Below are 19,240 nucleotides of genomic sequence, written 5' to 3'. Positions count from 1 at the left end.
ACATGTGAGTTAACAGGCAAACTGTGGTCAAACACACTATAATGCACAATAAATGACAGATGCGACCTGGACAGAATCCACAGATTTCTCAACAACCCTTCCAAACGTCAGTAACACTGAGTCAAACAATCTCACTGACCTCTGACTCGCTCATGAGATATCCCAGTCTTTACCTTCAACGATCTTGCCGTGGAATTCCCTCCAAAAGTCACCCCAACTAGGTCGGCGTCAACGGCGACCCAGCTTGCAGGTTTCAATCTCGTCTCCTGAGATTCCATTTTCTTGGATTCCCAAGTTTGCACTCAGTCGTCAACTCTCGAGTAAAACTTCAGCTCTTCAGCCATGCTGAGGAGAGCACTGCTGCTTCAAAGGGGTACCTTTGTCCCCATGTCCCACAGCATGGAGTCACCTACCTTTGGCAACCTACTTGGACCTTCAGGGCTTCTCCCGAGCCCTCTTCGATTGCCAGCGCTTCTCCTGAGCCCTCTTTACTTAAAGTCTGCTACCCCTAGCCCTTGTTCTGTTTGGAGCCTGTTTCTTTGCATCTCTCTTCCTTAACTGGGACCTGTTTCTATCCCCTGTCTCTGTCCCCTACTTAGGACTCTTTTTGGGACTTGTCCCAAAGGGAGAGGGGACAGGGAGTTCTGCCAGGGACACTTGATTTCTGATTAAAACTGACTGCCTCAGGACTGCTGTTTACTGACCCTTGAACTGATCTGGTGACCTATCACAACATTCTAAGAAGTCCTGCCCTTTTTACAGGCAGGAATAAATGTAACAAGCGTTGGAACATCTGTTACAATCTCCACAGACAGCTAGCTTACACAGCTCACGGGGGCATAGGAAATATGCATTTTATCACAACTATGACAAGGGCAGAACTTTTGTCCATCAAAAAAGGAAAGTTCCTGCGTATAAATATTTTATAATGACTGTAGATAGACTGGGTAAAGGTAATGCAAAAAATAGACATTATCCAGCTATGTTTTGACAAAAATGTCCTCACCTTGAGTTCAGTTTGCTTCTCAAGTTGAATTGTGTGAGTTCACCTGAGGAGATGCATTATCCACACATATTCTATTGGAAAATGTAATAGCTTGTCATTGCAAGTGGCAGTACAGTGCATCTTGAAATAGTATGGCTGTTCCCTCTTGTCTTTACAGACTGGTTAATATCAGTAAGTATTTTTCAGTACAGAGTAGCAATATATTAAATGGTAGAATTGTAAGGGCTGAATCATCTGAGGAGTGGCAATCACTGTTGGATTGCCACTCCACTCCTAATTTTTTTACACAGCGCTGAGCTTCACATTTCTTGCCCTGACTTCTGAGCCGGGCCCCTTCAGCAATGTGGAGCATACTTGTCCTGGGAGCCCTTCCTCATAAGGCAGGATGAAAGCCATGCCAGGCCCCTTTCTATAGCAATAGCTGCCATATTTTGGTAAACCTTTATTCGCTAATACTATGAAGAGCTTTCGGACATTTAAATAGCTTTTCACTATGTTAGTGAATGAGTGGGAGTGAGATAAATGGGTAGGGTAGTAGATGACAGGCTGGGTAGGGCAGTAGGATGGCAGAGTGATAGATGGGTAGGGTAGCAGTGGGGTTAGGATGCCAACTGGGTAAGGTGATAGTTGGCAGGGCATTGGGTGGGTGGGGAGCTAGGGTGAATAGCGTGCTAGCTGATTAGAGTAGTAGGGTGATAGGGTAGCTAGTTAAGATCGGGGAAGGGGGAGGGAGTCGAGGGTCAGGGGCAGAGTTGAAGGGTTGGGGAAAGATAGGAGGGTCGTGGGTGTCAGGGGAGTTGCAGGGTTTGGGGGTGGGGGTGTGGGTGGTCAGTTGTATCATTACCCAGGAGTTAAATATGTTTTTTTTTCCTGTCTAACATTTTCTAGGTAACTATTCTGTTATTGATAAGTGAGTCAGAACCCTCAAGTTTCCGACTCTAACTCAGAGGGGAATTACCCTTGTGAAACTTCCTGGGCAGTTCCCACAGAGTTCTTGTGTTGGGACTTCTGAGGGGTATGTCAGCGCATCTTTTGGGGTACCTCTAGAATACAACCATCTGGAGACTGGGCCTTAATTATCACCTTGGTCACCTTATATGATGTGGCTTTCCTTGGGATAATCCCTTTATCAGTTTCAAAGAAGGCTTCTTATTGGGTGCAATAGGAGTGTATTCTGTGCATTGCTCAGTTGTGTTTAATGTTTTAGATGAATAAAGTGTTTTTGTGCAGCCAGAACCAAGTTAAGAGTTGTAGCCTTTATATCTAACAACAGCATGCTATTTTCAGCCAAAAGAAATGAACTGCCTGCCTGAACTGTGCCACAATTATGTAAGTCATGCTAATTCTAGAAATGATGATGTGGTCGTTGATCATAATGTGGGCTGGAAATCCTGCCCTATCATAATAGAATTTAGTTTCCACAGAAAATCCAGTCTTAAAAGTTACCAGTTGTTATAATCCCCGTAGAGACAAATAACTTTTAAGAAGAGATTTGAATTTCTAGCGACTGACTCAAAGGGTTGGTTGAATGACAAGATTTCATATTTTAAGACTTTTATTGTAACAAGCACACTAAAAGCAACATCAACTAAACAATACTGAGTAGGCAATTGATATACTAAACTATGGAAAATATATCCCCCTTTAACTTTCTAACATGACTGAAAACCCCTCGCTCTATTTAGACATTATACACACACACTCCACTTTAGTCTTTACAGGAACCAGTCCAAAGTTATTCACAGCTTCCAACAGGCTTGCTTCTCCCCGTTTCGCTGAGTCGAAACATCTAATGTCTGTTGAAATAATAAATTAAAAGGTGTCACTTTACCCCACTCAGAAGCACGTATAATGGTGCAAAGTTCAGTGCTGAGGCGATTCGTATTTGCATAAGTAAACTGTTCTTCCACATTTGCTTTGGACAAAAAAGGACATTCACTGACAATTCCAAATAACTTGCATTACCTACTGCCCCTTGAAGTATGGATGATTGTAAATCAAGCTCCTTGACAAACAATGGACGTGCAAGTAAGAGTGAGGCTCCAGTGGGTGAAAAAAATGGCTTTTGTGTAATGGAGCTGTCTTTTCTTGGCATACATACCTGTAGAGAAGCCCACCTATCTTACTTGTCTAATTGGAGCCAGAGAATCACAATGGCTTCTCTTCTTACTTCTAGACCATTACCTTTGGTGTCCCCCAAGGATTAGTCCTTGGCCCCCTCCCATTTCTCATCTACATGCTGCCCCTCAGTGATATCATCCAAAGATACAGTGTTAGCTTTCACATGTAGGCTGATGCCCCAGCTCTATCTCACGACCACCTCTCTAAATTCCTCCACTGTTGCTAAATTATCAGACAGCTCATCTGACATTTATTTCTGGATGAGCAGAAATTTACTCCAGTTAAACATTGGAAAGGCTGAAGCTCATATTTTCTGTCCCTACTCCAAATTCCATTTCCTAACTACCAATTCCATTCCTCTCCCCTGGCAGCAGTCTGAGATTAAGCCAGCCTGTTTGCAATCTTGGTGTCATATTTGATCCTGAGATGTGCTTCCAACCTCATTCATGCTGTTTCTAAGGTGGTCTTTTCCACCTCCATAACACTGCTCAACTTTTGCCCCTGTCTTAGCTCACCTGCTGCTGAAACCCTGATCCATGCCTTCGTAATCTTAGACTCGACTATTCCAATGCATTCTTGGCTGATCTCCCTCATTCTACATAAGCTTGAGGTCATCCAAAACTCTGCCTGTGTCTTAGCTCATAGCATGTCCCATTTTTCTATCATCCCTGTGCTCACTGGCCTTCATTGGTTCCTGGTCAAGCAACAGCTTGATTTAAAAATTCTTATCCTTTTCAAATCCCTCCATGTCTTTTCCCCTTCCTGTCTCTGTAATCTCCTCCAACTCCACAACCCTCCACGATATCTGGACTCCTCTAATTCTGGCCTCTTGTGCATTCCTAATCATTGCTCCACGATCAACGGCCGTGTCTTCAGTTGCCTAAGCACCACACTCTGAAATTTCCCACCTACACCTCTCCGTCTCTCAACCTCGCTTTTGTCTCCTTTAAGAGACTTCTTAAAATCTACCTTTGACCAAGCTTTTCGTCACTTAACCTAATATCTCCATATGTAGCTCTGGGTCATATTTTGTCTTATAATGCTTGTGTGAAGCTCCTTAGGACATTTAATTATATTAAAGGTGCTATATAAATCAAAGCTGTTGTTGTTGAAAGTATGTGTTTTTCTTTTCTTTTCTGGACATGAGTAATGCCGACAAAGGCCACACATTCCTAGTTGACCTAACTAATGGTTGTTTTATTACAATTGAATAGCTTGTCCAGCCATTTCAAAGGGTGTTAAGAGTCAACCAAAGAGCCTAGGAGTGGTCATATCTCGGCCAGACTGGATAGCAGACAGATTCCCATTCATGAAAAGACATCAGTGAACCGGGTGGGTTTTTATGATGGTCCAGGAGATTTCATGGTCGTTGTCTCTGAATAATTGTATTTTGTCAACTATTGTGCAGGGTAAAAGTAAGTAATTTTTGTATTATCTCTTCTATCTTAGTTGGCCTTATCCAACGGTTCCTCGTGTTGCAGCTTTGTGTGCCTGTGGGACAAGACTTCTCTACAGAATTGCTGTAAGAATGAATGTTGCTAAATGTTTGATGTGTTAGACAGTTAATAAATTGAACCACAAATGATATTCATTAATTATAAGTAGTAACTTGCAACGGAAGAATGACTTAGACTGGCTTCAAGTGATTAAGCTAATTTAATTGTTGGTTCTCAACAACTGTTGTACTATGCATGGGAATTGAAAGCACACACCATCTGTTATTGCAGTAACTTTCTTAATTGCAATAGTGACATCTTGGAGCAATGGTTCAGAAGTGTATGTGAATAAAGGACTGTCGCCACAGCATGAATAAATTCAAAGCAGCTTAAAAAAGTTAAAGTTTGTTCTCATTTCATTGTACAGCAATAACATGTATTTATAAAACACCTTTAATGTAGCAGAAGGTCCCAAAAGCGCTTCACGACAGCATTATAAAACAAAATTTGACATCAGGTTACATAAAAATATATTAGGCTAGATAACCAAAGGCTTGGTCAAAGAAATAGGTTTTAAGGAGCATCATCTTAAAAAGAGGAAAGAGAGGCAGAGTGGTTTAGGAAGGGAATCCCAGAGCTTTATGGTCTTAATAGCTGATGGTGAAGTGAAGAGGCCAGAGTTGAAGAAGAGCAGATATCTCTCAGAATTTTAGGGTTGCAGGAAATTCTGGAGATAGGTAAAAGTGGGGCCCAGGAGGTATGCGAAAATAAGAATGATAATTTTAAAACCAAGGCATTGCTTAGCTGGAAGCTACTGCAGATCAGTGGGCACACAAGTGATATGTGAACGGGACTTGCGAATTAGAACATAGGTAGCAGAGCTATGGATAGCTTCAGGTTTATGGAAGTTGAGGTGGGAGGCTAGCCAGAAGTGCAGTGGAATAGTCAATTCTAGAGAAAACAAAGGATGAGCTATGGCAGGGCCAGTGTGTGGTGATGGAAATGAGCGATCATCGTGATGGTGTGGGCATGTGTTTGGGAGCTCATCTCGGTCAAATATGACACCACAGTCTGATTTAATTAATCTCAGACAGCTGCCAGAGAAGGGTGGAGTCGGCGGCTTGGGAACAGAGTTTGTGGCGGGGGCCTAAGAACAATGGTTTCAGTCTTCCTGATATTTGATTGGAGGAAATTTCTTCTCATTCAGTACTGGATGTCAAGCATGCAATCTGAAACCTTAGAGCTGGAGGAGTGGTTGTGTGATGGAACTGAGTATTGTCAGCTACATGTGGAATTTGACAGTGTATATGGATGATGTCACAGAGGGACCGCATGTAGGTGGGAATTAGGAGGGGGGCAAGGATAGATCCTTGGGAGACACCAGGGGACACCAGCAGGAATGGGAAGCAAAGCAATAGTGGTAATTATATAACTATGACTGGATAGATAAGAATGGAACCAGATGAATCTAGTCCCATCCAGTTGGGCGACAATGGAGAGGCTGCAGACAGGTGAAGAAGGACAAGGAGAGATAATTTATCTTTGTCATAGACACAAAGATTATATTTGTGATTTTGATATGAACCATTTTGGTACTGTGACTGGGCAGAAAACTGATTAGAGGGATTCAAACAAGGAGATCTGGAGATAAGCATGGAGTTGGGTGGTCCCAGCACATTTAAGGACTTTGGAGAGGAATGGGGAAACATATGAACCTATGAATTAGGAGTAAGAGTAGGTCATTCAGCCCCTTGAGCCTGCTTTGCCATTCAATAAAATCATCATGGCTGATCTGATTGTGGCCTCAATGGCACCCCCTATATCCTTGATTTCCTTGTTAGTCAAGACTCTCTCTACCTCTACCTTTAAAAATATTCAATGAGAGCGTCTACTGCTCTCTGGGGAAGAGAGTTCCACAGATCTGCGACCCTCTGAGAGAACAAATTACTCCTCGTTTCCATCTTAAATGGAAGAGCCCTTTTTTTTAAACTGTGACTCCTATTTCTAGTCTCACTCATAAGGGGAAATAGCCTCTCAGCATCCACTCTGTCAAGTCCCCTCGGGATCTTATGTTTCAATAAGATCATCCCTCATTCTTCTTGAACAATATTCCGCTTTCATAAGATTTCTGTTTTGGTCTTGTTGAGTAGATATGAGGAATACAGTATTAATAACAATTCTCTGCAGGTAAAACACTCAGATATTTTTGCCATGTTTCCCTGTTTCTTATTGTATGCCCTTAGACTGGGATTTGAACAGGGTATGTGTTTAATAGTGTTTAATTGAAAGGTGACATGAGCCTTTACCTTATTATTATGATTATGTGGTCAAGGCTAATGTTCAGAACAGTATGATTTCAAGAAAAGAAACACTGATACATTATTTTTGAATATAAAACTGCTAAAGTATTGTAGATTTATTGGGAGTGGGGTACCGATGAGGGAGGGGAAAATCCCCCTCACTCTTACTCTATCGTAATTTTCAACAATTTTGTTTTGATTTTCTATTACTGATGATGTCAGCAACAAGTATTTGCATATTGACTTGGCCTATCTGTCATGACAGTGAAAGTACACATTTGTCATATAGATTGTGGACTGCTCGATCCCCGTGGAACAATAATATTTTGCCAGTAGATAATGCATATAAAATCACATCTGATTATCTGCCACTTTTTAATAACACGCCTCTTGTTTTAGATATTCAGATGTTTAGTAATTGTTTTCAGGGTTGCTCTTAGAGTTTATGTGTGATTATGTTAATAACCTAAGAAAATGTTTCAGCATTTATGATACATTTCCCTGTGTAATCAATTTGAAACAGAAGCATCCTAGGAAAGTTAGAATGTTTTTTCTCTAGAGTGAGATGACTCTTGTATACATTCTTATGGCGGTTGTTAGGAAGAGAGCATTGAGTTTTGTCCACTTCAATTTAAGAGCAAACTGTTTCATATTAAAATATTATGCCTTTTGTTTTTCAATTTCTTCAGAAGGCATATCAGTGCAAAGTTAATGACTGCACTGTGGAGACATTGGACAGATGGCGGAAGATCCACCAAACATCCAGTCCTAAGCTTGTGAACTGCCTTTCATTTAAGTTGTACATTTTGCAAATAATCAGTTGTTAATATTTCTCTAATGGGCTGAACAAATAGTGAATGAAGGTGTACAATGCATGTGACCACTTCAATGCTGAATCTACAGAAGCTGGCAGTAAGCTGCAGTAGCAACAATCACTCAATGAAAGAATTAAAACATTTTGAATAGAAATATTTCAGTTGATTTGCATTTTATTGTAGAATTTCTATATTAATATGTAATGTTTTTGCTATAGTTTAAACACATGAATAACTATTAAACATTTGAACTGGACCAATTGAAAGTATGCAAGGAGTAACTACAGAACTAGCACTGCCATACTGATTCCCCAGCCTATACTGTCTGAACTTAGCTCCCTGCTGGCAGAATAGGATCAGTGAATTTACTCGATGATAAATTGATATAATGAAAGAGAAAAAAATGTACTTGTTACAACTGATATTTTTCAGGGATGGTTATTAGTTGTGATCATTACAAATCATTCGTATACAATGTGAATATATAAAACTTAAAGCCAACTAGAAAGTGAAGCCTGCGTCAATGTCTGCAGAATACCCTGGTTGTCATAGAGCTTTTCTTGGTTTTTATTTTTCCATTTTTTTAAACATGCTTCAGTAAGGCGTATATATATATATATATATAAAAACTTGGTGATGCTCCTTCAGGTACATTGTATGGAAATAATTAACTTTTTGTTGGATAACTTCCAACAATTTTTTTACATAAGCCATGTGTTTTACTCCACATCATGATGCTAGGGAGTGTGGAGTTAGGGAGTATGAGCAGCTAGGGGCTAAATTAAAAATCAGAACCCCAAAGGTCCTGCTTTTATATCTGGATCAGTAATAATCTCTGGATTATTCCTTGAGCCATGAGCAAATTGGCATAGGGTAAATAAAATTAGGCAATTTAATGCATGGCTCAAAGATTAGTGTGGGAGAAACGGGTTTCAATTCATAAGACACTGATACCAGTACTGGGGAAAGCGGAAGCTCTATCTTTGGGACAGTCTTCACCTGAACCATGCTGTTCTGGCGAGTTGTATAACCAGGGCAGCAGAGAGGGCTTTAAACTAAATAGTGGGGGCAAGGGATCATGTGAGGGTAAATGTGGTAAATTGAAAGGAAAAGACATGGCAAGAGAACAAGGTATCAATAAGAATAATGATAATCAGAGAGTGGCAGTAATGGACAGAATCTACAAATTTAAAAGTGCACCAGAAGATAAGGCCAGATTTTGCAAAAATAGTAAAAAGACAGAACTAAAGGCTCTGTACGTGAATGTGCATAGCATTCATAATAAAATGGATGAATTAATAACACAATTAGAAATAAATATCTATGACCTGATAACCATTAAGACACGGACGTAAAGTGACCAAGGCTGGGACGTGACTATTCAAGGATATTTGACATTTTGAAAATACAGGAAGCTAGGAAAAGATGGTGGGGTAGCTCTGTTAATTAAGCATGACATTAGCACAATAGTGAGAGATGACTTTAGTACTAAAGATCAAGATGTAGAATTTGTTTGGGCGGAGATGAGAAGTAGCAAAGGTAAGAATCACTTGTGGAATAGTTCATAGGCCCCCAACAGTAACTACACTGTAGGACATGGTATACAGGAAGAAATAATGGGGGCTTGTAAGACATGCACAGCAACAATCATGGAATCATGGGTGATTTTAGTCTGCGTATAAGTTGGAAAAATCAGATTGGCAAAGGTAGCTTGGAAGATGAGTTCAGTGTGTTTCCAAGATAGTTTCTTGTAGCAGCATGTTCTAGAGTGAACCAGAGAGCAGGCTGTTCTGGACCTGGTAATGTGCAATGAGACAGGATTAATTAATGACCTCAGAGAGTAAAGTTACCTCTTGGTAGCAGTGATCAGATAAGATTAAATTTCATATTCAGTTCAAGAGCAAGAAGAGTAGGTCTAATACTAGTGCTTTAAACTTAAATAAAGACAATTTACAAGGGTATGAAGACAGAGGTGGCTAAAGTGAACTGGAAAATTAGTTAAGGGTAGGTCAGCAGAGATGTGGTGGTGGTGGTAGACATTTAAGGAGCTATTTCATAACACATTGCACAGTCCGATCCACAGCAGGTAGAGGCAGGGACTTCCCAGGCTTCTGGCACAAGGAGGACTACTGGAGGCCAGACCTTTGCTGAGTCCAAGTCAAATGGTGAGCCTCTGGACTTGGTCATGTCACAGTTGCTGGAGCTGCAAAGGCAGGCTTGGAAACATCAGGAAGGGATGTCCACTGCACTCCTCAGATTGCAAGACACGCTGGAGAAGTCTGTCCACCTTCACTCTGAGGTGATAGCGCCAGCATGCCAATGCACCAAGGTCAACTGTGGTAGGATGGCGGCTGGCATGGAGACCTTGGTCCAGGACTTCCCTCCTCCACTGTTGCACGGGCTCAACTCCATCGCTGATGCTATATTTGGCCTCCAACATTGTGTACTCAAGAGGGGTGCCGGGCAGCTCGATCTCACTCCAGCTATCCCTGCTCCTTAAGGAGTCAGCCTGGGGCGCTCGGGCACCCAGAGAGAGGAGGGATCAGCAGGTACACAATCCGGGCCCATCCAACTGGGTGAATCCGAGAGTGTCCGTCCCATCCGGTTCCCGTCTCCCTGTGACTTCAGTAGCTGCAGCTCCACAGGCTGAGGAGCTTGTCACTGCTGTTCCACAGGGCCCCGAAAGCAATCTGGAGCCCTCCAAGTCTCGGCCCTCCAGAGGACACCCACCAGAGCCATCACAGACAGCGTCATTGTCAGCAGGCTGCCTCCACCTTCGCTGTGGATGTCCGGGGAGCACCAAGATGTAGCGGAAGGGTTTGGAAAGTTAAGTAGAATTAGTTGCACAGCCTGGGTATGAGTGTTAATCACATGCACATACTGTTCACTATTGTCAATAAACTCCCAAGAATGTCTTCCTGCCTATGGCTCCTTGTTCTGATATGCAGTGTTCTTGTCACTCAGATATGAAACCTTTCTGCACAAGATAAAGGCAGGTATCTCAGTCCAGGGCCTCTTCCCTGTGCTCTGTTCAGCCTTCAGACCAAACTTATGGTCCGTCCTCACACTCCCTGGAACCATTACTGATGCCTGCCCCTCGGCGGTGCTTGTCATTGCTGTCAGAATGTTGTGGGCAGGCACCACAGAGTTCTGTCATTCCCACTGTGTGCTCTCAGCACCTTTAAGGAGGGGCCAACCCACATCTCTTCAGCATCTGTGACCACTGATGCTGTGCTCCTGAAGGGCTCAGGTGCTGAAGGTGGACAAAGGATCAGATGCTTCTAAAGTTTCATGGCTGCGTCTCTATGATATGACCCTGATCATAGAGGGGACGAGACCAGCCCTCGGCCAGACAGGAGTCAGACCTTCTCAGAGGCTCCCTGAAGAGATATGGAGTGTCCTCACTGTATGTCGTCGTCAACCACCACAAATCTAGCGGCTTTGAGGGCCTCACGAGTGCGCCTCCCTCGTCTAGGCAGTGCGAGGACCTCATCCCCGTCATCGTCACCTCCAAGGATCATCTCACCCTGTTGGCATTGTCCTCTTCGGAGGAAACGTGTAGCTCCTCCATCTCCTCCTCAGCCAGCTTGTCTCCCTGTTGGAGTGCCAAGTTGCAATGGGCGTAGCAGACAACGACGATGCATGACACCCTCTGCGGACTGTATTTCAGGGCTCCACCAGACTGGTTCAGGCTTCGGAACCTCACCTTCAGCATTCCAATGGTTTGCTTCACGAAGCTGTGAGCTGCAGTATGAGCCTTATCATACCATCGCTGTGCTGCAGTCTGAGGCTGCCATATGGGTGTCATCAGCCACGGCATCTGCGGGTAGCCCTTGTCTCCGATGAGCCATCCCTGCAGCTTCTGTGGATCCTGCAAGACTTCAAGGATCTGTGACCGACTGAGGATGTAGGAGTTGTGCATGTTCCCTGGAAACTGTGCACACATCTGCAGGATGCGTTTCTGATGGTTGCACACCAACTGCACATTCAATGAATGAAACCCCTTGTGGTTGATGTCGTTCACCGTGTGTTGCGAGGGAGATCTGAGTGCCAAATTAGTGCAGTTGATCGCACACTGAACCTGTGGGAAACCTGAGATCTGGGCGAATCCAATTGCTCTTGCATCCTGGCTGTCCTGGTCCCGGGTGAAATGCACAAAGTTATGTGCCGTTGCAATGATGGCACCCGTGACCTCAGATGCATTTTTTGATGGAGGCTTGTGATATCCCACAGAGGTCATCTGTGGAGCTCTGAAAGGAGCCACTGACATAGAAATTGAGAGCTGCGATCACTTTCACGGCCACTGACAATGGATGCCCTCCATGTCCCTGTAGTGCCAAATCCTGCAGTAGCTGGCAGATGTGACCGACCAGTTCCCATGACATGCACAGTCTTTGGTGACACTGGTTCTCGGTCATCTGCAGGAAAGAAAGGCCGCGTCTATAGACCCCAGGTGTCGCTAGGCGCCAGCCTGTGACAACTCACTGTGGCTCCTTGGCAGCGTGTGCAGGAACCCCAGCCACCCCTTCTGCCGTTTCCAATCCTGCCTCTGTGCAGCCATTAGCCTCAGTCATTCTCCCCTCTGTTGTCTTTGTGCTCTGTAGGCCATTAGGCATACATCTAGTTTACCAGGCTCCATGATCCTGATTTGTACTCCTGCAGGATGAAAGAGAGAGAGGCACGTGGTTAGCATGGGTGTATTAAGAACCTGTCTAGGTTAAGTGTTAAGGCCCTTAACATTTCCTGGAGAGTGCTGGCCACCACTTGGATGGCCAGAGATTAGTGCGCTGCATGGTTGCCCTGTTAGCTTGAGCCATGGGGGAACCTGGTCCAAACCGGGATGCTGATATTGCTAGGGGCTGTGAGCACCTCCAGCAGTGTCTGCCCCATGGCCATCTTTAGTGAGGAGATTGTACAACGTGTGCAGTCGTTCAGCTGTTCTGCAGTCCACCAAAATGCTCATGAGTTTTCAGTCTGCGCATGACTAATGGGAAACAAAGCAGCAGGTTAGCGTGTGGGCGGGGTGGATTCAACTTCATGGAAAATTATGAAAAAACTGAAAAGAAAGGAGAGCCCAAGAGAAGCTATTAACGTCTCCAGAACACAAAATAGGACAGAGTGTTTGGAAAGGGCTAGGAATCTAACTTCAAGCACATCAGATAAGGGGATGACAATGAGAAAGGGGATGGGAAATACAGGACTGAAGGTGTTGTATCTGAATGCATGCAGTATACGAAATAAGGTAAATGAGCTTGAGGCGCAGATTGAAATTGGCAGGTATGATGTGGTGGGCATTACGGAGACATGGCTGCAAGGGGATCAGGACTGGGAGCTAAATATCCAAGGATATACGTCCTATCGAAAAGATAGGCAGGTTGGCAGAGGGGGTGGGGTTGCTTTGTTCGTAAGAAATGAAATTAAATCGATAGCAAGAAATGACGTAGGGTCAGATGATGTAGAATCTATGTGGGTAGAGTTGAGGAACTGCAAAGGTGAAAAAACCATAATGGGCGTTATGTACAGGCCTCCGAACAGTAGTCAGGATGTGGGGCACAAGATACATCAGGAGATAGAAAAGGTGTGTAAGAAAGGCAAGGTTACAGTGATCATGGGGGATTTCAATATGCAGGTAGACTGGGAAAATCAGGTTGGTAGTGGATCCCAAGAAAAGGAATTTGTGGAATGTCTACGAGATGGCTTTTTGGAGCAGCTTGTGGTGGAGCCCATTAGGGAACAGGCAATTCTAGATTTAGTGATGTGTAATGAGGCAGATTTGATAAGGGAGCTTAAGGTGAAGGAACCCTTAGGAGGAAGTGACCATAATATGATGGAATTTACCCTGCAATTTGAGAGGAAAAAGCTGGAATCAGATGTAACGGTATTATAGTTGAATAAGGGCAACTACAGAGGCATGAGGGAGGAGCTGGCCAGAATTGACTGGGAGATGAGCCTAGCAGGAAAGACAGTGGAACAGCAATGGCAGGAGTTTCTGGGAGTAATTTGGGAGACACAGCAAAAATTCATCCCTAGGAAGAAGAAGCATACTAAAGAGAGGACGAGGCAACCATGGCTGACAAGGGAAGTCAGGGACAGCATAAAAGCTAAATAGAAAGCATACAATGCGGCGAAGAGCAGTGGGAAACCAGGGGATTGGGAAGCCTACAAAGACCAACAGAGGACAACTAAAAAAGAAATAAGGAGGGAGAAGATTAAATATGAGGGTAAACTAGCCAGTAATAAAAAATAAAGATTGCAAGAGTTTTTTTTAGATATATAAAGGGTGAGAGAGAGGCAAAAGTGGACATTGGGCCGCTGGAAAATGACGCTGGGGAAGTAGTAGTGGGGAACAAAGAAATGGCGGAGGAACTGAATAGGTACATTGCGTCAGTCTTCACGGTGGAAGACACGAGTAACATCCCCAAAGTTCAAGAGAGTCAGGGGGCAGAGGTGAGTATGGTGGCCATTATCAAGGAGAAGGTGCTAGGAAAACTGAAAGGTCTGAAGGTGGATAAATCACCTGGACCAGATGGATTACACCCCAGAGTTCTGAAGGAGATAGCTGAAGAGATAGTGGAGGCGTTAGTGGTGATCTTTCAGGAATCACTGGAGTCAGGGAGGGTCCCAGAGGACTGGAAAATCGCTAATGTAACCCCCCTGTTTAAGAAGGGAGTGAGGCAAAAGATGGGAAATTACAGGCCGATTAGCCTGACCTCGGTCGTTGGTAAGATTTTAGAGTCCATTATTAAGGATGAGATTTCAGAATACTTGGAAGTGCATGGTAAAATCGGGCAAAATCAACATGGTTTCATCAAGGGGAGATCATGCCTGACAAATCTGTTAGAATTCTTTGAGGAGGTAACAAGTAGATTAGACAAAGGAGAGCCAATGGATGTTATCTACTCGGACTTCCAGAAGGCCTTTGACAAGGTGCCGCACAGGAGGCTGCTCAGTAAGATAAGAGCCCATGGTGTTAGAGGCAAGGTATTAGCATGGATAGAAGATTGGCTGCCTGGCAGGAGGCAGAGAGTTGGGGATAAGGGGGTCCTTCTCAAGATGGTGGCCGGTGATTAGTGGAGTTCCGCAGGGGTCAGTGTTGGGACCACAACTTTTCACTTTATACTTAAATGATCTAGATGAAGGAACTGAGGGCATCCTGGCTAAGTTTGAAAATGATACAAAGATAGGTGGAGGGACAGGTAGTATTGAGGAGGCGGGGAGGGTGCAGAAGGATTTGGACAGGTTAGGAGAATGGGCAAAGAAGTGGCAGATGGAATACGACGTGGGGAAGTGTGAGGTCATGCACTTTGGTAGGAAGAATAGAGGCATAGACTATTTTCTAAATGGGGAGAGAATTCAGAAATCTGGAGTGCAAAGGGACTTGGGAGTCCTAGTCCAGGATTCTCTTAAGGTTAACTTGCAGGTTAAGTTGGTAGTTAGGAAGGCAAATGCAATATTGGCATTTAGTTCGAGAGAACTAGAATATAAAAGCAGGGATGTGCTGCTGAGGTTTTATAAGGCTCTGGTCAGACCACATTTAGAATATTGTGAGCAATCTCAGGAAGGATGTGCTGGCCCTGGAGAGGGTCCAGAGGAGGTTCACGAGAATGATCCCAGGAATGAAAGGCTTAACATATGAGGAACATTTGAGGACTCTGGGTCTATACTCGATGGAGTTTAGAGGGATGAGGCGGGATCTGATTGAAACTTACAGAATACTGTAAGGCCTGGATAGAGTGGACATGGGGAAGACGTTTCCATTAGTAGGAGAGACTAAGACCCGAGGGCACAGCCTCAGAGTAAAGGGAAGACCTTTTAGAACAGAGATGAGGAGAAACTTCTTTAGCCAGAGAGTGATGAATCTATGGAATTCATTGCCACAGAAGGCTGTGGAGGCCAGGTCATTGAGTGTATTTAAGACGGAGATAGATAGGTTCTTGATTGGTAAGGGGATCAAAGGGTTACGTGGAGAAGGCGGGAGAATGGAGTTGAGAAACTTATCAGCCATGATTGAATGGCGGAGCAGACTCGATGGGCCGATTGGCCTAATTTCTGCTCCTATGATGGTCTTATGGGAGTGGGGTGAAACGCTTTGGAGCTCTTGGTGGCACTTTGATGCCTCTGCATTGCTTGCATGGGCTGATAAGCTAGAAGCTCGACTCCAATCATATCAATGTGGCTGTGCCTGAACTGTCTCAGTTGCAGAGGATACAGGTTTCTCTAATGCATGGCCACTTCCCTCGCCCACCCTGAATGCTTGTTTACTTTATTGAACGGCAGGGCAGCCCTCCTCCAACCACCAGCAAAGTCGACAAGTTGCCTCAAAAGCAGGCTGCCCTTGCACCCTCCCATTAGTCACCTCCAATGGCAGGGCTACCCTTGCCACCCCGTGGCTCCCCCCCCCGCCTCCCCCAACCAACAAGTTGCCTCAACTGCATGGCTGCCCCTAACCCTGACCCCCAAGTCCCTGAAGCTTGAAGTCCAACAGGCAATCCTGGCGAGCACTGCACAACGTTACTCTGTACTCGCCTCCGAGTTCCCCTCAAAACACAGGCCAATAAATGCATGTCTTTTTTGTGCTGTTGTGATACACATTGGCGTTTTTTCCCACCGACGTGAACGGATGATCCAGCCGACGTGGGACGATTCCAGTGGGCTGGCCTGATAATGATATGCTGATGTATTACAATGGGGTTCCCAATGCCGGGAAATGCGGCCCGCCATTGGCGGGCTAAGGAACAATTGTGCGCTGGTTTCCTGTCATCGTAAAACCGATTACGCCATAGTGTCCGCTTACGCCACCGATTACGCCCGACGCCGGTGGGCATGGAAAATTCCTCCCATTGTTTTTCCCCCCACTTCAAACTCCATTCTATAGCTACCAACTCCATCCCTCTCCCTGGCAACAGTCTGAGACGGGAAACAGTGAGAACAGGGCACTCACAGAGGCTTATAACAGCACGGAGAGAGCAAGACAACACTTATGAGTGGTGGGAAACAGAGAGCAGAGCAGGGTATATAAGAACGGCACCAGGAGCCAGCCTGTGGGTTCAAAGCATATGTTAGGAAAGAAAAATCAAGCTATGATATTGCAGGGAAGCAGTAAGTGATTGGCTGGTGAGTATTTCCTATTTTATCTAAACTAGGGAATAAACTGTTGAGTTCTAAAAAGTAAGGTTTATTATTACAACTAGTAAGGTGTATTAAGCATTTGCGCTTATCAGTATTAATAAGGTTCATTGGTAAAGGTTTATTAGCAGTAGTAAGCTTTATTAGCAGTAGCAAGATTAACAGCTAACAGATAGAGGAATAGAGGACTACTCCAACCGAGTACAAATCCTGTGCTATGTGGGAACTCTAGGATGCGTCCTGTGTCTTGGATAACCATTTGTGCAGGAAAGTGTTATGAATTGTAGCAGCTTGAGCTCTGGATTTCAGAACTTGAGCAGCAGTTGGTGTCACTGCAGTGCATCTGTGAGGTTGAGAGCTCCATGGATAGCATGTTTATAGATGTGGTTCCCCCGCAGCTTAGGAGTATGCAGGGAGAGAGGGGAATGCGTGATCACCATGCAGTTGAATAGAAATAGGCAGGCAGTGCAGGAGTCCCCTTTGTGCACCCCACTTTCCAACCAGTATTCAGTTTTGAATACGGATGAGCATGATTGTTCATCTGGGGTGTGCACCCAGAGCCAAGTCCATTGCACCACAAGTAGCACAGCTGTACAGCGGGGTACAAGTAAGACTGGAAGAACAATAGTGATGTGATTTCATAGTTAGAGAAATAGATAGTGTTTCTATGACCGCAGATGTGAATGCAGAATGATGTGTTGCCTCCCTGGTGTGAGGATCAAAAATGTCACTAAACACTTCAGAGCACCCTGAGAGGGGGAAGGGGAAGCAGCAATCATGGTACACATTGTTATAAACAATATAGACAGAAAGAGGGATGTGGTCCTGCAGTCAGAATTTAGGAAGCTAGGTAGGAAATTAGCAAGCAGGACCTCCAAAAATAGTAATCCCTGGATTACTCCCAGTACCATGTGCAAGTGAGTATAAAGATAGGGGGATATAGCAGATGAATGCATGGCTGGAAAGATGGGGCAGGGGGGATGGCTTTGGATTCCTGGGGCATTGGGACCGGCTCTGAGGGAGATGAGGCCTGTCCTGGCTGGATGAGTTAAACCTAAATAGGTCCTTGCTAGTGCTATTGGGAAGAATGTTATAATGTGGCAGATGATGTATGCCAGGCAGACCAAATCCACGAGGGAAACTTGGTCGTGCTATCCACAACAGTTTTGCAATTCGTATTTATTATGAAAAGATGTGTGCACTGAATTCAGAAGTAATGAGTCCACTAAGACCTTTAGAGATTTTTTAAAGATTAAAATAAAATATTTATTAACAAAATTAAAGATTTCAAGCACATACATGAGACTACAGTTGCTTACTATTATAACAAATCTTAAAATTCCTAATTGACCTGATGCCCAGTTACACACTCCCTTTAAGGCAACAGTCCAAAATAGATTTTAGATTTAAAATGAAACCAGCAAGTTAACACAGTACCCACTTGACAGTGGAATTCGAATTGGCTTTTCCCCAACTTCAGTTACTTTACATAGCAGGCTTATGGACAATTGGCTGGAGGCTTCTTGAAGGCTGTTTCACACACTCCTATTAGATTCTACCTGACCCTCTTCTCCCATTGCCTTTCATTCTCTCTTATATATATTTCCCTCTCTTTAATATATAAGTTATATAGTTCCATATGTCTTTGAAACTGTATCTTTCTCATAATATAAAACCTTTCATGTTGCCAATATTGTCAGTAACCTTTGGGAAAAGTAAACAACTCCTTAGCCTTGCTTATCTGCTGGTTGTAAACCGACCAACATCCATTTGAAATTCAACAATCCCTTCATTTATTTAAAAATAATGCAAATTCCCTTCATACCTTACATGCTAAGCCAGCACCCATGTTTACTCATTAGCATTTCAAGCACATTTCTACACCTAGCTTCTTTTGATTCCCAACTTGCAGTCTACCTGACTCCAAATGTAATTAATTCACACAGACAGAACCACCAGTACTTTCACCCATAAACCTACTTTATAATAACCAGAAAAAATATTATGCAAATTATTATACTGTCTTCACGTAGGGTTTAAACTAATTTGGCAGTGGTGTGGGAACCAGGAGGAAATATCAGAGAGGAAGACCAAGATGCACAAAATATTGGGGGCGATAGATAGCACTAGAGTAAGAAATAGTAAATTAATGGGTGGGATCAAAGTAACTGAAAGTAATAAAGTTTAAATAGGGGTTCATGCATGTACGTGAATGCATGGAGTGTGGTTAATAAGATTGGATTAGATTTCCATGTGGAAATATGATATTGTGGCTATAACACAGACCTGACTCAAAGAAGAGCAGGACTAAGTGTTAAGTATTCCTGGATACATGGTGTTCAGGAAAGATAGAAAAGGAAGAAAAGGGGGAGGAATGGTGGTATTGATTAAGGAGGGCATTGGAGTGCTAGAGAGAAAGCATATCTCAGAGAGGCC

At 43.8% G+C, this 19,240-nt stretch overlaps 1 protein-coding gene across 1 annotated transcript in view; it reads left to right on the top strand.

Moving 5' to 3' along the window:
* Positions 1-19,240, top strand: part of cfap20dc (CFAP20 domain containing) — a 543,645-nt gene that overhangs the window by 113,999 nt on the left and 410,406 nt on the right. The window contains exon 4 of the mRNA XM_078543624.1: positions 4,577-4,649. Coding sequence (XP_078399750.1) covers positions 4,577-4,649 — 73 coding nt within the window. The remainder of the gene's footprint in view (positions 1-4,576; positions 4,650-19,240) is intronic.

Source organism: Cetorhinus maximus, chromosome 6 (assembly GCF_964194155.1).
Source record: "Cetorhinus maximus chromosome 6, sCetMax3.hap1.1, whole genome shotgun sequence".
NCBI classification, from domain to species: Eukaryota; Metazoa; Chordata; class Chondrichthyes; order Lamniformes; family Cetorhinidae; genus Cetorhinus; species Cetorhinus maximus.
Note: the sequence above shows the minus strand (reverse complement) of the source record. Positions and strands in the feature narration are given on the sequence as shown.